At 44.5% G+C, this 18,613-nt stretch overlaps 1 protein-coding gene across 8 annotated transcripts in view; it reads right to left on the bottom strand.

Moving 5' to 3' along the window:
- Window positions 1-18,613, bottom strand: part of FHOD3 (formin homology 2 domain containing 3) — a 438,646-nt gene that overhangs the window by 95,410 nt on the left and 324,623 nt on the right. For all 8 annotated transcript variants that reach the window (XM_037033114.1, XM_037033132.1, XM_037033123.1 and 5 more), the window contains one exon: window positions 16,768-16,881. In XM_037033114.1, the coding sequence (XP_036889009.1) occupies window positions 16,768-16,881 (114 nt within the window). The remainder of the gene's footprint in view (window positions 1-16,767; window positions 16,882-18,613) is intronic.

The raw sequence follows: 18,613 nt of genomic DNA, 5'->3' as shown, positions 1-18,613 counted from the left end.
ATATATAAATTTAAAATTTTAATATATATATAACTCTTGTATCTTGTATAACTCTTGTATACGCATTTTGCCATAAGTCTCTCTAGAAAAGGTGAGTCACCCCTGGTTATCAGTCAGAGGTGGTCGGAGAAGTGGAGGGAAGAACCTACACCCCTGACAGGTACAGGGAGGGAGTAAGCAAGCCCCACAGTCCAGGGAGGATGCTACGACATCAGCTCTGGACACTTAGGCAGAGGCAGAATTGTATTTATCTCTCATATACATGAAGTCTAGACCAGCCTGTATGATTTCTATCTTGTTACATATATATTTTTTTCTGTTAGGTGTAGCCAGATCTAAATCACAGTCAGAGAGGAGAGAGGCACTATAGAAAGCACTATAGATATATAATATCATAAAATGACATGACACATAAGTTTTATCTCACAGATGCACATATATAATAAGGTGCCCCAAATTAGAGAAAACACTTTCTCAGATACATAGGGAATATTCAAAAGCTGACTATCAATTTTGCCACAAAGCTCGCGAATGAATGCCAAGAATTGGTTTTATATGGGCTACCTTCCCAACCACAATACAAATGAGTTGAAAATAAGTAACAAGAAGATAAATGTGAAAAATCCATATAACTGGAAAATTTTAAACTTTTAAAATTAACTCAGGTCAAAAAAAATACAGAAAATTAGAACACAATCAAAAAGTACTATAATGAAAAAAACTACCAAGATTTGTAGGATGCTTCTAAAGTAGGGTTATGAGGAAATTTATCGCTTTAAGTGTTTATATATTAAAGAAGAGTAAAAATTTATGAGTGGTCAACTCCACAATTTGAAAAGCAGCAATGGAATAAATTCAAAGACGACAAAGGAAGGTAATAGAAACAATAACTAATGAAATAGAAAAATGAAGATTTATTAAAAATCAATAAAACAAGAACCTGGCTTATAATTTTTTTTGAAATAACTAATAACCAAATTTTGTCAAAATTGCTTAAGAAAAAAGATGTAAAGAAGCAATATTCAAGAATGACAGCCAGATAAAATTACAGATATAGCAGAAATAAAAAATGATGAGAAAGTGAGGGAAATTTTATGACACTTTAAAACTTCAAAAATGGATGATTTTATAAAAATATATAACATCAAATCTGACTGAGAAAAAAATAGAAATTTTGGATAGACCTATTAATGATTAAAGGAGAATCAATTAATCATCGATGTAGCCACATACACCAAAAAAGAAACAAACAAAAACAAAACGTCCCTCTAGGGTTAGATTTTCTAAAGTGATTCTACCACTCGGGAAGGAGTTCATCTTGATTGTATACAAAGTTTGAGAAAACAAATCGAAGGAAAGCTCTCCGACTCAACTTATGCAATTACTATTATAACGTCACAAAACCCAGACAAGAAACAGTGTGAGGGTAGAAGTTTCTGAACCGGCTGCAGTTAGGAAAACCACTGCAAAACTCAAACAGAATCTTGTGGGCTTGTCCAATGAACGCAAGGATATTTTAAGGGAGGACATCAGTGAGTGTCACTTACCACACTCGGATTGTAAGGGAAAAGCCACAACTACCTCAGCAGGTGCAGAGAAAGCTTTAAACTCAATACCCACTTGTTATTAAGAAACAAACATAAACTTTTATCAAGCTTGAAAATAGAAGAGAGCTTTCTTCACCTGACAGTGGGTATTCAGTAAAGAACTTTTCTAAAACTACAGTAAGCACATTCTGAATGCTGAAATTATCATTAATATTAGAAATGATATAAAGATGCCCCACCATTGCTTACATCTGATGTTATTCTAGAGGCCTTGGTACACAAAGATAAGAAAAATACATATATTAGCATCATTTCCTTACTTAGCATGAGAATGTTAGAGCTTGTTTGAAATTACAAGAGTATCAGAGCTGGAGAAAGTGAACACTGTCCAGTCTGCTCAGGTGGATGCTGTCACTCCTCCCTGGGTGCCTCTGAAAAGGGCAGCGCAGACCACCCCCTGCCCACGTGGACCTGGCAAGGGCAGACCTCATGTGGGCTCTGAGGCCAGTACACACTAACGAACACACCTGCTCACAGCACTGAGGACACGTGGAGGTTCTTTTCTCAATGACTCCAGTTCTGAAAGAACTGCCAGCGCAAAGCACTGAGAAAAGGTTCTTCCTTTCCTGAAATAAAGCAAAATGCCTGGAGCAATTCAAGATCTACTCTCTTGGGCCCCCTAACACAGATCCCTGCAGCAAGAAGAGAGAAGTAAAGGGCTCCTAACGTCTTATCTGTCCTAGATGCACATAAGCCACTCTGGTTATACCAGAAACAAAGGGTTATAAATATAGTGTTAATAAATTAAAGTTCCCTAGGTCTCCTGCTACCTGGATAAGCCCAACATGTGAGAGCAAAAACCCTGGTCCTATAAACCCTGTTTCTGGACACGAGCCCCACCTATAACACCAATGGCAGCATGTATCCAAACCATACCAAGGGGGCATCCCAAATCATAACTTAAAAAAACCCAAACACCAATATTCAAACTAGCATAGTGAATTCTTCTCATAAAGGCATCTTTAACAGATTTTTATCTTTCATGTTAAGTTTTCCAGGAAAATACCTACAGTGATTGGAAGTTGCTTCACTATTTCTCTTGGCTCATCTGAGGACCAGCTATGATGTAAAGTAATGAGCACAGGGTTTGGAATGAGAAAACCTGAGTGTGGCCACTCATTTACCTTCTCTGAGGCTCATTGACTTGTTTGTAAAAATGAAGATATTAAGATTCCCAACTCATGAAGGACCATAAGATTTAAATGAGAGGTATGTGTGAGTTTGCTTGGAACATTTTCTTGGCCACAGTAGGCACTTGTGTTGGGAGTCTAGAGTCTGTAGATACAGGGGAAGGCTTAAACGGCAGTCCCCAAGGCCAGATCTGGAATATGTTGCTGGTAGTTCCCAGCCTGAGAAACTAGAGTGGGTTGGGAGTTTAATTTGAACCTTCCCAACGTGGCCACCAGCTGGGTCATCAGGACTGCACGCCACTCCAGAATGCACCTGGCCAGCTGAAGTCATGTACATTATACCCAAGGCAGCTGAAACCAAGTGAAGCCGCAGAGGAATGCAGGTGGTGAGAGGCCAGAGGGTTTGCAAGGGAAAGGATGATATACTCTGAGTGAGAACTGCAGTATTTATTCTTGGCCAGACCAGACTCCGGGATCTGCCCCAGAAATCCCATCTGGCGAGAGCTACTCTCTCTGGGACATCTGGAAGACAAACTTGATTTCACTGAAATATGGTTGGTAAGAAGAGTTAACATTTGTGGAGATAATACGGTGTGCCAATTATTTTACATGAGATGGCTCTTTTAATCCCTAAACCTCTTATATTAAGTCTTATTGTTATCCTCTTAACAGATGAGAGGGACAGAGAACTTGCATTTAGAATGTATCTGGGCTTTTAAATGGGCATGTCAGACCAGAGGCAGAGTGTTGATCAGTGTCCTACAGGAAGCTGAAGAGGAAGGAGTACATTTCAACTCCTTTAACGAGCTCAGCGTCACTCTCATAAACCCTCATTTTGGACTTCCGGCCAAAATGGAGACACAGGTGGAAACACTGTGCCTCCTCGCACAACCAAGTTTAAAGACAACAAAGTATTAGTAACAAAAACGCAACCAAAACACAGAAAATTGAACTGTACAAAAGTCCAACAACGGACCACTCAGCCAGACCAGTAAGAGGGGTGGAGTTAGCGGCTGGTGGAGCGGGGTCACATAGGAAAAAGCGGCTGGACCCAGGAGCACATGCGGTGGTTGGCAGATCCCAGGCGTGGGGTGGCAATGGGCGGACCCAGTGGGGGCGCAAGGCTGCTGGCTGACTGCGGTCACACAATCGAGCACAGATAAACCAGGTGAAGGAGCAAGCAGTGAGACAGACTGCACAGGCTAGGGCCCCAGTGACAGGAATTAGAGCCTGAAAGCACCACTTGAAAAAACTTTCGAGGTCGAGGTGCCGGGAGAAGCTCCCAGGCTCATAGAAAGTTTGTTGGAGAGACCCACAGGGTCCTAGGGGGTGCACAAGCCCACACATCCGGGAGCTGGCACCACAGGTGCCTGGTTTGCTTGTGGGAAGCAGCAGAAGGGACCAAAATCCAAGAGAGAGCCATTGCCCCTCTCTGACCCCACCCCCACATACAGCATCACAACCCCGTGACTGAGTTGCCCCACCCTGGTGAACACCTAAGGCTCCACCCCTCATATGTAACAGGTGTGAACAGACCAAAACATGGCTTAAGAAAAACTCAATGCCCCAGAGCCAATAATTCTAAGTGACCGAGAAATAGCCAACCTGTCAGATGCACAGTTCAAAACACTGGTGATCAGGATGCTCACAGAACTGGTTGATTTTAGTCACAAATTAGAGGTATAAATGAAGGCTAAAATAATTGAAATGAAGGGAAATGCACAAGAAACCAATAGTGATGGAAAGGAAACTGGGACTCATATCAAGGGAGTGGACCAGAAGGAAGAAAAAAATGACCAAACAGAAAAGAAGGAAGAAACAAGAATTCGAACAAAATGAGGAGAGGCTTAGGAACCTCCAGGGCATCTTCAAACTTTCCAACATCCGAATTATAGGGGTACCAGAACAGGAAGAGGAACAGCCACGAATCGAAAATTTACTTGAACAAATAATAAAGGAGAACTTCCCCAGTCTGGCAAAGGAAATAGACTTTCAGGAAGTTCAGGAAGCTCAGAGAGTCCCAAAGAAGTTGGACCCAAGAAGGAACACACCAAGGTACATTAGCCAAGATAAAAATGAAGGAGAGAATCCTAGAAGCAGCAAGAGGTAAGGGGACAGTCACCTACAAAGGACTTCCCATCAGACTGTCAGCTGATTTCTCAGAAGAGACCTTACAGGAAAGAAGGGGATGGAAAGAAGTATTCCAAGTCATGAAATCCAAAGACCTACAGCCAAGATTGCTCTATCCAGCAAAGCTTTCATTTAGAATGGAAGGGCAGATAAAGTGCTTCTCAGATAAGGTCAAATTCAAGGAATTCATCATCACCAAGCCCTTATTATATGAAATGTTAAAGGGAGTTATCTAAGAAAAAGAAGATGAAAAATATGAACAGTGAAAGGACAGCAAATTCACAGTTATTATCAACCACACCTAAAACAAAAGCAAACTAGATCAGGAGCAGAACCATAGAAATGGAGATCACATGGAGGGTTAGCAACAGGGGGGAGTGGGAGGAGGAGAGAGGGGGGAGAAGGCACAGAGAATAAGTAGCATAGATGGTAGGTAGAAAATAGACAAGGGGAAGGGCAAGAATAGTATGGGAAATGTAGAATCTAAAGAGAACTTGTGACACATGGACATAAACTAAAGGGGGGGATGGTGGGGAAGGGGGTGTTCAGGTTCAGGGTGGAGGGGAATGAAGGGGAGGAAATGGGATAACTGTAATGGCATAATTAATAAAATATATTAAAAAGAAAAAAAACATTTTGGAAGACAGTTTGGCAGTTTTTTTTTAAAGCTAAACATGCACCTACAATAGAACCTAGCCATTTTATTTGTGGGTATTTATTTAAGAGAACTGAAATTAAATTTCCATACAAAGACTTGTACACAAATGTTCATTGCCCAAAACTGGAAGCAACTCAAATGTCCACCAACAAGACAACAGATCAATTACAGTATATTTAGACAATGGAGCACTACTCAGCAATAAAAAGGAACTACGGAAACTTACAACAGAATGGATGAAGCTCAAAACCACCATGCTCACTGGAAGAAGCCAATGCCTCTACAAGAGCACATACTACACAGTTACATTTATACAAAACTCTTAACAACAAATGTAAACTAATCTGTAATGATGGAAAACAGCGTGAGAAGATGCTTGGGGTTGACAAAAATGCACATTCTCTTGATTGTGGTAATGTTCACTGGTGTATACCATATTTTGTCGTGTATAATGTGTACTTTTTGCCCTAATTTTTGAGGGGAAAAAAGATGCACATTACACATGGGTAGTACCTGAAAGAGCTTGTATCTACTGTTATATTTTGTAATTATTTGTTACATAATTTATTGTACCATAACGTGTTCAAAAATAAAGGCTCAAATTCCTTTACAATATAAAGGACAAATATCTAAAGATAAATAAATAAATAATTGGATTAAAAAATTAAAACACAAAAGATTTCTTTCCTGCAAGTTTGGGCCAAAAAAGGTGAGTGCGCATTCTACATGGCAAAGTACAGTCTGTCAAAACGGATGTGTTCTTTGTATGACAAGTCTACTGGAACAGCTGTTTTAAAATATGTGCTCCTTTGGTAGGTCTGGATTAAGTAAAATCTTATTTCTGAAGGGAACAAATCTTCAGCATTTATTTTAAAAAAATAAATTATAATCTCTGGTTACACATTAGCAGAAGCCACCCTAATTTCCCAAGTTTCCTGATATTTGAAATGATCACTTAACTCACAAATAGATGACTTAAAATGAAGACGTAGAGTCAAAAATAATAACGAAGTGGCAATATCCTCACTCGTGGCTTTGAATGTGGTGTCACCTGATCTGTTGCTCACAGAAGTGGTAACTCTGGGTTACACCCAACTGAAATACGATCATGTCAGAATCTTCCTTCACACCTTCAGGGCCATGCCCCAGCTCTCAGGAGGAAATGAGAAAACCCCAAGAAACAGGCCACTTTCCTCCATCACCACTGCTACAACCCTGGAGACATCTGCCACCAAAAACAGAAGTGTGGACTTAAGGCTTCCTTTTGCTTTCTCTCTGGCCCTTCACACACTGCTTCAGTGAAGAACTGAGCCTCCCCACCATGGGAAAGCACAGCCCGGCTCACATGGCGGCTGGGAGACTGGTCCCACATGCCAATTCGCGTTCCTGTGCTAGCTCACGCATGAAGCATGGAGCCATTCTTCCCAGCTTGGCAGGCGACACACTTTGGCCTGTCCACTGGCCCTTCTGCAGGCTCCGACCTTGGGCACACGGCAGTTCTTGCCCGCTCCCTGTTACTTTCCACCCTCCAGTCCAAGACCAAGTGAGTCCTGCAGCCAGAAGGAGGTCAGCCCTCCCCTGTCAAAGCTCCAGGTCCTCCCCATTTGGCTCCACAATTAAACCACTCTCCTGGCTGCTTCCAAAAGTACTGATTGCACCAGCACCTCCTGTGTTCCATGGTTTCCAGGCCTGACTGGCCCGGACTAAGGCCCATCCTTTCCATCTCCTCACTTCCTCCCCGCTCCAAGCCAACTCACCCCTTCACTGCACACTTACCTCTTCTGTAAACCATGCTTCTTCCAAACACATTCTCCCAACCCTTTCACATCTCGGGATCACGTTTTAAAGAAAGACGTCAACTCACCCTATTTTCTCATCTCCCTCTTTGCATTCCCTCCCGCACAGACCCTCACCTTCCTGGTGGGCAAACCTAGAGGTGAACCACAGTTTGTCCCCCGTTAGAGACTACGTTTCCCGGGCATCTTACCAGAGGTGCCCCTCGTGAGGAGGGACCACCCATGCCAGGCTCCCCTCTCTCTGGCTTTTCTAGGAAGCTTCATTTTCTTCAGATGCTTACTGTAGTGGAAACTCTATATAGCTGATGGTGTGCTTATCTTCTGCTCCTGCCACTAAATGTGATCCTGATGGACGAAGTCCGGGATAGGGTTGGAATTGGTCTGTGTTGGATTCCCATGCGAAACACAAGGTTGGCACATTGTGAGTGCTCTGTCAATATGCACTGAATGAAACACATGAGTATGTAATACTCGTGAGTGTGTGTGTGTGCAACCCCAGTGGCCAGGTTCCCTGTTGTCACTGGCTACAATGGTTTTGCACTGGCATTGTACACAGATGACTGAACGAAAAAGGGTAAGAGGGGGTACCTATCTAACAGTCTATGTGTGTGTGTCTGTCTATACACCAAACTTCTTCCAGATTCGGTCCCTTCCATTAGTAAAGCTTCTCACTGATGGCTGAGATTTGAGGCAAGGAGTGGGGAAATAGTATAAGAGAATAACTACATTTTCTGAAGGAGAAAGTCTCCCCCACCTCCCTCTTTTTGCTGTGTAATCTTTATTCGATGTCAGTGCGGAGACCACTGTAGCCGATGACAATTGCAAAGCTGGCCGGCAGGGGCTGTGACACAGCAGGGGAGGTGGCACTCAGCTCACTTTACACTGGATAACTGTGATGTCTCCAGCTCCATGGGTGTAAAAATCCCACCTGCACTCTTTGATCTGCAATATTTGCACTTGTTACAGATCTCACCTAATTCTAACATTACACAGCGCTGTTCTCACTTCCAAACAGAATTACCATACACACCTCTCAATGTCGCCACATACAACCCTTACGAAAACAAGGGTGAGAGAACTAATTTAAAAAAGAAATCTACTCGAATTCCACTTTCCAAAAGAAGAAACAGGATTTGGACAGGTTAAACAAACGCTCATGTGTTTGTTTTCCCGCTTATTAGGCAAAGAGCGTAGGACACAGGGGTAGGAAGGGGCTGGGGGGGTCTCATGCAAGAGACGCAGGACTGGCTGTGGCCTGACAGTGAAGAAGCCCTACATTAGGCTGAAGACAAGGAATGTGGGAACAGCACAAAGTGCTCCCTGTGAGAACAAAGCACATCTTTACAATTCATGTGAACATGGATTCTCCTAGGCAAAGTCCTGCTTGCCTTAATAAAGATTTTCCCACAATCTTTTAATAATACATCCAGTCCAGAAAGATGAACCATCTTCACCCTGTGGCTTTGTGGCACCCCGGTTCACAGCCACGTGCCACTGTAGGGTTGTGAGCCCCAATTTAGAAACAAATGCATAGGCATGTGATTATTCAAAGGTCTGAGAGCTGAAATAGCGGGATATGAACCCAAGAGGATGCTAGAATTTACTTTGCCTGAAGAAGCCATAGGACTCTTATGGGACACATGTTATCTATTTGGGTCTTAGAGGATGTGAAAGAATTGACTAAATGAAGAAAGGAGGAAGCTAGACAAGGGGCAGAGCAAATAAGAAAGAAGGGGCCTTGGGGGAGCCTGGTACATTCACGTGACATTCCTGTCGGGTTAAAGTACAGGAAGGATGGGGGGAAAGCTGGAAGATGCATACAGGACCCAAATGTGAGAGATCCCATAGGCGATGGAAATCAGGCTGGGTTGCATCAAGAGGTAGCTGGAGTCATTCAAGGTTTCTAAGCAGAAAAAGTCACCTGCTCAGATCTGTATTTCAGAAAAGGATAGAAGACACATGCCTCTGCGATATATAGTCCAGGCATGACGTCGATCTTGAACTAAATCTATGGTGGAGGGAATGATATGGAGGAGTCAGATTCAAAACATATGTGGGAGAAAGGATCTCTAGCATCTGTTGAGGACCCAGAGTCTGTCCCTCCTCCCTTCAACACCCCCCCACACACACACACTGCCACACACACAAGGCAGAGGGCTGACACAGAGCCCAGGTTCCCTAAGGCCCACAGTTGTTTCATAAAACTGCCATCAGGGAGGCAAACCCTCACAGTGAGTTTACACACTCGCTCTGTGGACTGACCGGTGCTTCTCCTCTGCACTTTGGATGTAACACAATCAGTTAATCAGGACCACATTGTGCCTTACAGGAACTCATTGTCTGTAACCAGATTGCTATCAGGAAATAGCAGCAGGCAAGGAGGAAGTCCGATTGCGGTGGCGGCGGCGGCGGCAGCTGCTGAGTACCAGCAGCTTGTGGCTTCCTCGTTTGAATGGTAGGGAACTGTTTGCATAGGTACCCTTTACTTTCTCTTGGCAGTTGTGAATGGAGGACCATTAACTGTGATTACATAAAAAGGCATGCCTTTTATCCCATTTTACATGACGTTCAGGATTTTCTTGGTGATTTTCTAACAATCTACTTTGATCGATTTAAATGTAAAATTAAAAAAAAAATTTAACTACAGCCCCACTGGACAGTGGTGCTCCTGATTCCACTGCCACAAAACTTAAAGAGTGCTCCGCAGATCGAGCGCCTGAACACAGCCAGCAAGTGTTTGGGGTCCAGANAAAAAGGCATGCCTTTTATCCCATTTTACATGACGTTCAGGATTTTCTTGGTGATTTTCTAACAATCTACTTTGATCGATTTAAATGTAAAATTAAAAAAAAAATTTAACTACAGCCCCACTGGACAGTGGTGCTCCTGATTCCACTGCCACAAAACTTAAGAGTGCTCCGCAGATCGAGTGCCTGAACACAGCCAGCAAGTGTTTGGGGTCCAGACGATCGCATGGCTCACACATTCGAAAGAAGGCAGTGATTTGACAACCAGACAAGTAGAATCTCAATGCACAGGGAGATACTAGTAAAGGCGAGAAATACAACAGCCAAAGTCAACTAGAACGGGAAGACACGAGCACCTGGATTTGTACAGAACAGACAGGTCCATGGGGGAGGAAAGCAGGATGAGGAAGACAGGGATAGCCGCAAGTGATGCCATAGCCAGCAGTCCTGCCACACGGGTAAGAACTACAAAAGCTAACATAACTGAAAACAGGCAGAAATGCACGGAAATAGTGACCATCATTGCAAGGGCAGGGTGACCACACCAGTGGCAGAGACAAGCGCTGATGGGGGTCACAGGAAGTGAGAGCCCACAACGGGGAGTGTGAGCTGCCACTCAGCATGGCAGGCTGTCTCTCTCCCAGTCCTCGCTTCCTGGCCCCGTTTCCCCGAAACATTTCCGTGCTTTTTATTCCAGGACTGTCTACACCCTACGAAACTCCACAACAGCAGAGGACTAAATAGCAGGACTGTTTCAAGGTAGCACATGATCCAGTCTTACTCTGAAGACTACTAACTGAATGGGACAGACAAGTGCTGGGAGGAAGGAGAGCTCCTGATGGCTAGAGTGGTGGACCGGAAGGTGGACCCTAGGGAGAGAGGACACATGTTCTCAGGGAAACGGCCTGAACACACAGACACGCAAACATATCCTTACTCCTGTTGGTATATGACAAGTCGGTAGGGAAAGGATGGTTTATTCAATAAATGATATACAAAGTAAAGAAATTTAAGTTGGATCTTTGCCTCACACCATAAGCCAAGATAACTGCCAGGTAGCGAGAATATTTAAATGTGAAAATCGTAGCTATGTATGTAGTACAGGGAATGGTGGGAGAAAAGGCTTTCTTCAGGAAGAACACAAAACCCAGAAGATAGAAACACATTAAAACATTTAATTCCTCAGCCCTGGCTGGTGTAGCTCAGTGGATTGAGCCCGAGCCTGCGAACCAGACAATCACGGTTCGATTCCCAGTCAGGGCACATGCCTAGATTGCAGGCCAGTTCCCGACAGGGGACACACCAGAGGCAACCATACATTGATATTTCTCTCCCTCTCTCCTTCTCTTACTCTCTAAAGAAAAATAAATAAAATCTGGAAAAAAAACATTTAATTCCTCAAATGTACATTTTCTGCATGGCAAAAACAACATGAAGTACAAAGACCAATGGCTACAGAAAGTCAGCGCTGCCCCTATAGCAGTCTGCGAAGAATCTCTCTATGGCAGCAAGAAAAAGACAACACCATGACCATGAACCAAAATCTCACAGAGCAGCCACCACTGAAGGTGCCGGACAGGTTGTGAAAACTTGCTCAGTCCACTCATAGGAAGAGAAATGAAAATGTGAACGGTAACGACACACAGCTCTTCAGGTGAGTGAGGGCTGACATGCTGGATGACCCTCTACCACAGCCGATGGGCGTTCTCACACACTGCAGCTGAGAATCAAAACTGGCACAATGGTCACAGAGAGCAATTTGGCGAAAATCCATCAAAATTTAAAATACGCAAACACATGGCTTACCACACTGGTGTCTAGCAATGTATCCTAGAGATAGTCACACACTGCAAAATGACACACGGACAAGAATCACACTGCAGTACCATCTGTAATAGCAAAAGACCGGGGCCCATCGGCGTGGGACTCGGTGTACGAGATAGCACCCAGACAAAAAGGGGCTATTAAAAAATGCAACAGCTAGCAGTACTACTATGGAAAGAACAAGGATACATATTTTAAGTGGAGGAGCAGGGTGCAGAATAGCTTGTGAAGTTGCTACCATCTGTGTAAAGATATGACAACCAGGCACAACAGGGGGGCCCGAACTTTTGGCGTCTCTGGGCCGCCCTGGAAGAAGAGTTGCCTTGGGCCACATATTAAATGCATTATGACATGAAATCATCAAAAAACCTCATAATGTTTTAGGTAAATTTATGGTTTTGTGTGGGGCCGTGTTCATAGCCGTCCCGAGCTGCATGCGGCCCAGGGGCCGCAGGTTAGACGCCCCTGAGTTTTGTACATGCTTGTCTGACCGTAAGATCTCTCTGGAAGTTTACGTAAGAAACTGCTGGGATCAGCTGCTCCTGGGAAGGATAAATGGGTAGAAGGGAGCTTCGCGTTTACTCTTTCGCATCTTTTAAACGTTATACTGTGTGTACAGGCAAAGCCTATGTAAAATTAATAAAGTGCACTCTAAAGTTTCGTCTTCTATTCATCCTTCATGACTCCCAAGGGGAAATGTCATTACTTACATCTGGCCTCACAGTCTTCCAAGAAGTAGGAAAAACTCCACTCACATGACTAGACAAGGCAGCCAGTTCCCAAACTCTTTAAAGGGCTCTTGGTGTTAACCCATAAAACAGACAGGTGACTGTCACTGACAGTGAGCAGTGGCACTATTGTAAGTGGAAGAGAACAGAATCGATGCGTAAGGCACATACTGGCCCTTCAGATTTCAGCTCAGCGTATCCCCAAGGAAGCCTGGCCCCCTAATGTCTAAGCCTGAGGTTCCGTCAATGTGCTCCCACTGAGCGCTCAGCACGGTCACCTGCTCGTGTCCCCCTCTCACTGTGCGGGATTGGGCCTCATTCCCAGGATACACTCAACCCCCCCCACAAACACTGACTGCCCCAAGCACCTTCAGCCCCAGGCACAGAGTTACTGTCCCCTCACAGTCACTCCCTAACTGCTGTCCCAACAGCCAACAAGCAGCCAGCTGCCTCTCTGCAAAGGTCCACAAGATGAAGATGTCCCCACAGGGATGGGAAGGGGAGGGAAGGCCATCTGCCCTTCCCAACTTCCCAGGGCCACAGACTCATGTGGTGTAATTACTGTTTGCTCGTCTATTTGTTTCATTTGAATACTTGAGCATGAATGGGCAACTATTCCTGTAATTATGTTTTCCTTTAAAGAGGAAATATTTAGAACTTTTCCACTCAAAGAGCACATTTCTCAAAATTGAATCATTTTAAAAGCCTGCTTTCATTACACAGTTGCATCTTGTATTCCTGAGGGCCTTTGCAAATAATTCTGGTTTTTCTGCTTTGTTTTCGCACAAGTCAAGTTCCAATGTCATGAACATCAATGCCACACTCGCTGTTTCTAAAAGAGAACATGATAAACGAAGCTGTAATAGGAGACATGGGACGGATTCTTTTTAATTCCCCTGTTTTGACTTAATTTTGCATACTCCTTCTTCGGCTCTTTTTTTGGTCAGTTTATCATTCCAAGTATTACTAACATCCGACGCACTAACATGCTTGGGGAAGTCTGGAGAACCCCAAGTTCACACTGATGCTCAGCAGTAATGTCAAAGTGGCCCACCTGCCCGAAGGCGTGCTTTTGTTGGCCCGATTCTCCTAGAACTTCTGAGAAGTGAGTCTCATTTCCAAACTAAAGGAACAAGGTTCTGCAACTCCTGAGCACCCCACGGGGGCCCTGGCGCTCTGTTCGGCAGTTAGGGGTACACTGGCTGAAGATCTGGGTTCTCCTTGCAAAAATGCAACTGTTGTTCATAATAGTTCCAAGTCTTTCCTAAGGGAAAAAGGTTTTTCTTCTTGGTTTCAATAAAAGGTGGGTATGTATAACATTTAAACAATAAACCTTACATATTCTACTAAAGTGCATACCTTGGTAAAAATAATCATGTAACTTAACTGAGCAGAAAACACTTGCAAATGTGGAAATAGACTATGGGTGACATCCAAAGAATTCAGTTGTCCAAGATGAAAAGAAAAAATTCAACTGTACAAAAACATATGATCATAAATGCACCTGGCATTATATGCTTGGGCGACAGCGTCAAAATAAGATCCGGAGGTGAGAACCCCTCTTACTCTTCTCTTCTAGAACAGTCTCCAAGCATAAGCCAGCAAGGTGTGAGCAGGAAGGGGAGATGCAGCCGGGCCTGGTAGCTTCCTGGTCCGCACACTGAAACTACACATCTAGTGTTTCCCATGATTCATTATATGGGTTTTCATGCCCAGAGGCATAGTTGAAAAAACATGCAAATGGAAAAAAAGCAATAGACTCTTGAAGCTACTTTACTCACTAGCGGATACAGGGATGTCCAAGGGGATGAAGTCCCTGTGGCAGAAGTGCACTGTGGGAGGGGACAGGCAGCTGAGGAGAGCCTAGTGGCATTACTGTTCCCCGGTGACCAGGTCTCAGTGCACAGGGCCCCCCAAAGGGCTTTCCTCCAGTGCCTCCTTCAAGCCGAGGACCGCCAAGTCCGCATGTCCCTGCAAGTCATACAGACTCCTCCTCACACCTCGCATGCCCCAAAATGAACATCTCCACCCTCAATTTGCTTTTCTTGCAGTATCTTCTGTCTCAGTTCCTTGCTTCTAAGATCCACATACAAACCTGGCCCCTCACTCCCTCCTCCGCTTCCCTTGCTCCCACCCTCCAGGCGGCAGCCAAACCTGCCCGAATCCACTTCTCCCTTCAAATACCTGGGTCACTGGCCTTGGGCATGGCCATCCCTCTTGGACTCAGAGGCAGCTTTTGGTGGCCCCGGCCCCTGCTGCCTCGCCCCACTAGGTCCTCTCCATTGATGTGTAGAGGACATCGCCAGCTGCTTTAAAACCCATACAGCCCTGGGCCCACAGGAGGAAGACCAACCTCCTCCCCAGGACACTTCAAGTGCTCCTGGGCCCAGCCCCACTCCTCCTCCTCCTCCTCTAATTTCTGCCCCAGGAGACACTCAGCCAGACCAAGAAGGGAAGGAGCCACAGATGGGAGTCCTTCAGGAGCCTGTACTGCTGGACCTTCCAGCTTAAGCCTGGACCGAGGTTTCTAGGAGTCGGGAAGAGGGTGGAGGCTGGGGTTTTGCCTTTAGGACCTGGGAGGAACTTCCGCCTAAGCCCAGGACTTCAGAAACTCACAGGCCTCCTATCCTTGTAACTTCTCACCTTGAGAGGCCTCCAAACTGTTCCCCAACTGATAACTGTTCCCCACCCCAGTGCTGACTGCAGCTCTGCCGAGTCCAGAGTTGGGCACTGGAGAGGACACAGCCAGAGGTGGAGCCTACTTCCCTCTCCCGAGGAGCTGGCGGCCCCGCAAGTATGAGATGTCTAATATAGTTAGCATTGGTCACACCCTAATATTCGTCACTTTAGCCCCAAAGCCTCCATCCCATATGACAAGGATCTTCTTTATTAGTGATGTCTCTGGGAACACAGGCAACCTCAGCTGACCCCAGGAAGAGGTGCCCTAGGGTAGAGGACAGAGGGTGTCTTCAGGGCAACCACCTTGTTACCTCACTCCCAAGACCTGAGCCTGAATATGCCTAGGCCAAGGCCACCCTGGGCAGTGGAACCTGCAAGTTTGACACAATGGGCCTTACATAGTATCTTAGACATGAACAGTGGTGGGTGGCCAGGCAGACCGTGTTGGACAGCCCTCTGCCTGGGCTGCAAGGTCTTGCCTACCGCAAACCCTCACCAAATCTTTCATCACCAGCAGCGCTCAGCCAAACACTTTCCAACTCACGGGAGAGGATCAGCGTGCAGAATGGAGAGCAGATTTGTTTTCAATTCAGGCTCTGAGGCGAATGCTCCCTGGGAGTGGCTTATATCTAGATGGCTGGCCAGTTACGAGCTCCCGGGTATTATGCTCATCATCATACACTATCGCCTCCCACTGGACCCACAAGGTGGGGTTCATGCCGCACTTTCATGCACACCCCTCATCTGCTCATCCAAACCACCCTCTAAGGTAAGTGTTGGCATAACTGACATTTTACCCTCCGGGATGAAATAACTTCCTAGTGAGTTGGAACCCTAGCCAGGGTTCTCTAACTCAGCACTCTTGCCATATAAGGGTAGCTGTTCTTAATTGTTCTAAAATTACAGGTCTTACCTTTTCTTCTTGTAAACACATCCTTGGCAATCACTCGCTTCTAGGAGTAACAGTAAGTTCGTTTCTGGTGGTCTAACACTCTTGCCAAGTTAAATTTCTTCCATAGACCGTGTCATTCTTTTCTCTGCTGGTGGGTCCTGGATTAATTACACAACCCCTTAAAGGGCCCACTATCTACTGATTTACATAGACTTAATCATTTAAAGGTGAGAACTGATGTGTGTAAGAACAGTTGCGGAGCTTATGCCAGATCTAGAACACTTTTTTGAGGGGTGAATCAAAACATTCACATTTAAATGTTTGAGGAAAACATTTTTCTACTTCCTATTGAAAGTGGGTAGAAAGATGAAACCATAATAAAATACCTTTAATACAATATTTACTTACTAGATAGTGTGAAAGAAAGAAAATAGTCTTGCCTATGGGCTATGTTCTGCAATGGAACATACATCAGAGTCTACTTTCATCTATACTCTTCCTTTAGGGACTGTAATCACACAGATACCCTTTCCTTGAGGACCGTGAAGCCACCAGAATGCTTCTTATGACACCCACCTTTCCGGCCTGGCCTCCTGTGGGGGTGAAGCAGATGACGCGGAAGTGGTGGGCAAGGCGGACCCAGACGAAGGCCTCGGAGAGTGAGAAGACTGGTTGCCGAAGCTGTTGTATCTAAAAGGGGGTTGAGTTGGGGGACATTGGGGGCGGGGAGGGGAACAGGAATGAATACAAGTCAGCAAACAAGTACCAGCCAATTATCTTGATTTTTGCAAGAAAAATGGGTCTGGAAACACTAACATCATTAGTGATTGTGCTAACTTAAAGAAATTCAATAACTGCTCTGTTTTGATTATTTTTATCTGTTTTGATAGAGAAGGTTCCCAAAGTCTCATATCATTAGGCAGCAGGATTTATGACAAAGGGTTTAAACAAGATGCTCATATTTCCAGTCTTTTAAAATATAGTCAAGCTATTTGCTAACATAAATTAGAATCCAAATTATTTTCATTTGAGTCATGATTTTTCTTGCCTCTCCTGCTGGCATAATCAGCATTAAATCTATCAAAGATTTGTAGAAAATGCCAGATGATTGGCTAAAAAAACATCTCATTAAAAGTTCTGCTTTAGATATTTCTGAATCAATTTAATTCATTAAATATAATCTTATTGTGGGGCTGGCAATCAAGAATAAAATGTTCCCAGGCCTCTGGATTAGCTTGCTGTGTAGAGGTGCAAGTATCCATGGGTTTATTCAGCGTTTCCCCGGTAAAATTACAGCTTTTATCATTTGCTTCTCTGACAAGTTTCAAGATTTGTAATATTCTAGAGTTTCCTTTGTTTTTCAGAGTAAATGTCCTTTTGCAGCTTTATTCAGCCATGTTCACTCAGAGTCCTCCCAGAAAACAAATCATTATCTGAGCCCCTGCCTGGAGGTGGACACTGGTGATGCATTATGAGTGACAAGCTTCGGGGAACTTTGCCTCTCGGTCTGCTCAGCCACAGGGCAGGCCAGCCACTTCCCCTGCGCTCGTCAGGAGTGTTGTGTCTGGGTACCTGGGACCTCCAGGGTCACCACGACACAACTGCCCCAAAACCTTCCTGCATATGGTGGCACCAGCCCAAACTCCTGTCAACAGAAATCGGTACTCACCATTCTGGGAAGCCATTTGACCTCAAAATGTAGCCGTCCTTTGACAGAGTAAGTCTACTTTGGGGAAGTTATCATGACTTTATGGTTATTTATATACAGAACATGTCATGTGGGAAGATACTCACCAGAGCATTATTCAGGTCACAGTGAAAAACTGTAAACTACCCAGTCAGCTAACATATAAGGACGGAATATTATGCAACCATTAGAAATCATTGCCAGTTTTGTGATAACGCGGAAAAGTTTATATCCCGATGTTTTCATTCAGCAGACATTTATATATGCTGAATACATATATGTCTGCTGAATGAAAACATCGGGGTATAATAATATGTACCAAGTTTGATCACAACTGTATAAAAAAATCCTTAAAGGTCAAACATTATGTGCAGGAAAAGAATATACAAAGCAGATCTATTTTTAAAAAGTAGAACAGCGAGAAAATGTCAGTTTTCCTTAATAGATTACATTATTATAACGAGAAATAGGGTATTCACATTTCCCCAAGTCTGTCCTGTGGTGTTAAGTCTTGCGTGCTGGGCTGTTTCTCTGTTCGTTTGGTATCACGTGTGGGGCCTGCCCTCGGCACCAGGCCCTCCACCAGGCGGATGGGGACCCAGACCACACAATGTGACGCCATCGTCCTTCTCTGTGACCACGCCACCTTTGTGGGACTTGGTTCCTGGCATTTTCTCTTTTCTTTAAAAGCCCAACACTCTACCTGTCTAACTGGTGAGTGGACTATTTCTCTGA

This window comes from Sturnira hondurensis, unplaced genomic scaffold (genome assembly GCF_014824575.4).
Source record: "Sturnira hondurensis isolate 20B ecotype Veracruz unplaced genomic scaffold, ASM1482457v3 Scaffold0001872, whole genome shotgun sequence".
Lineage (NCBI taxonomy): Eukaryota > Metazoa > Chordata > Mammalia > Chiroptera > Phyllostomidae > Sturnira > Sturnira hondurensis.
This window is presented reverse-complemented; position numbering and strand designations above follow the sequence as displayed.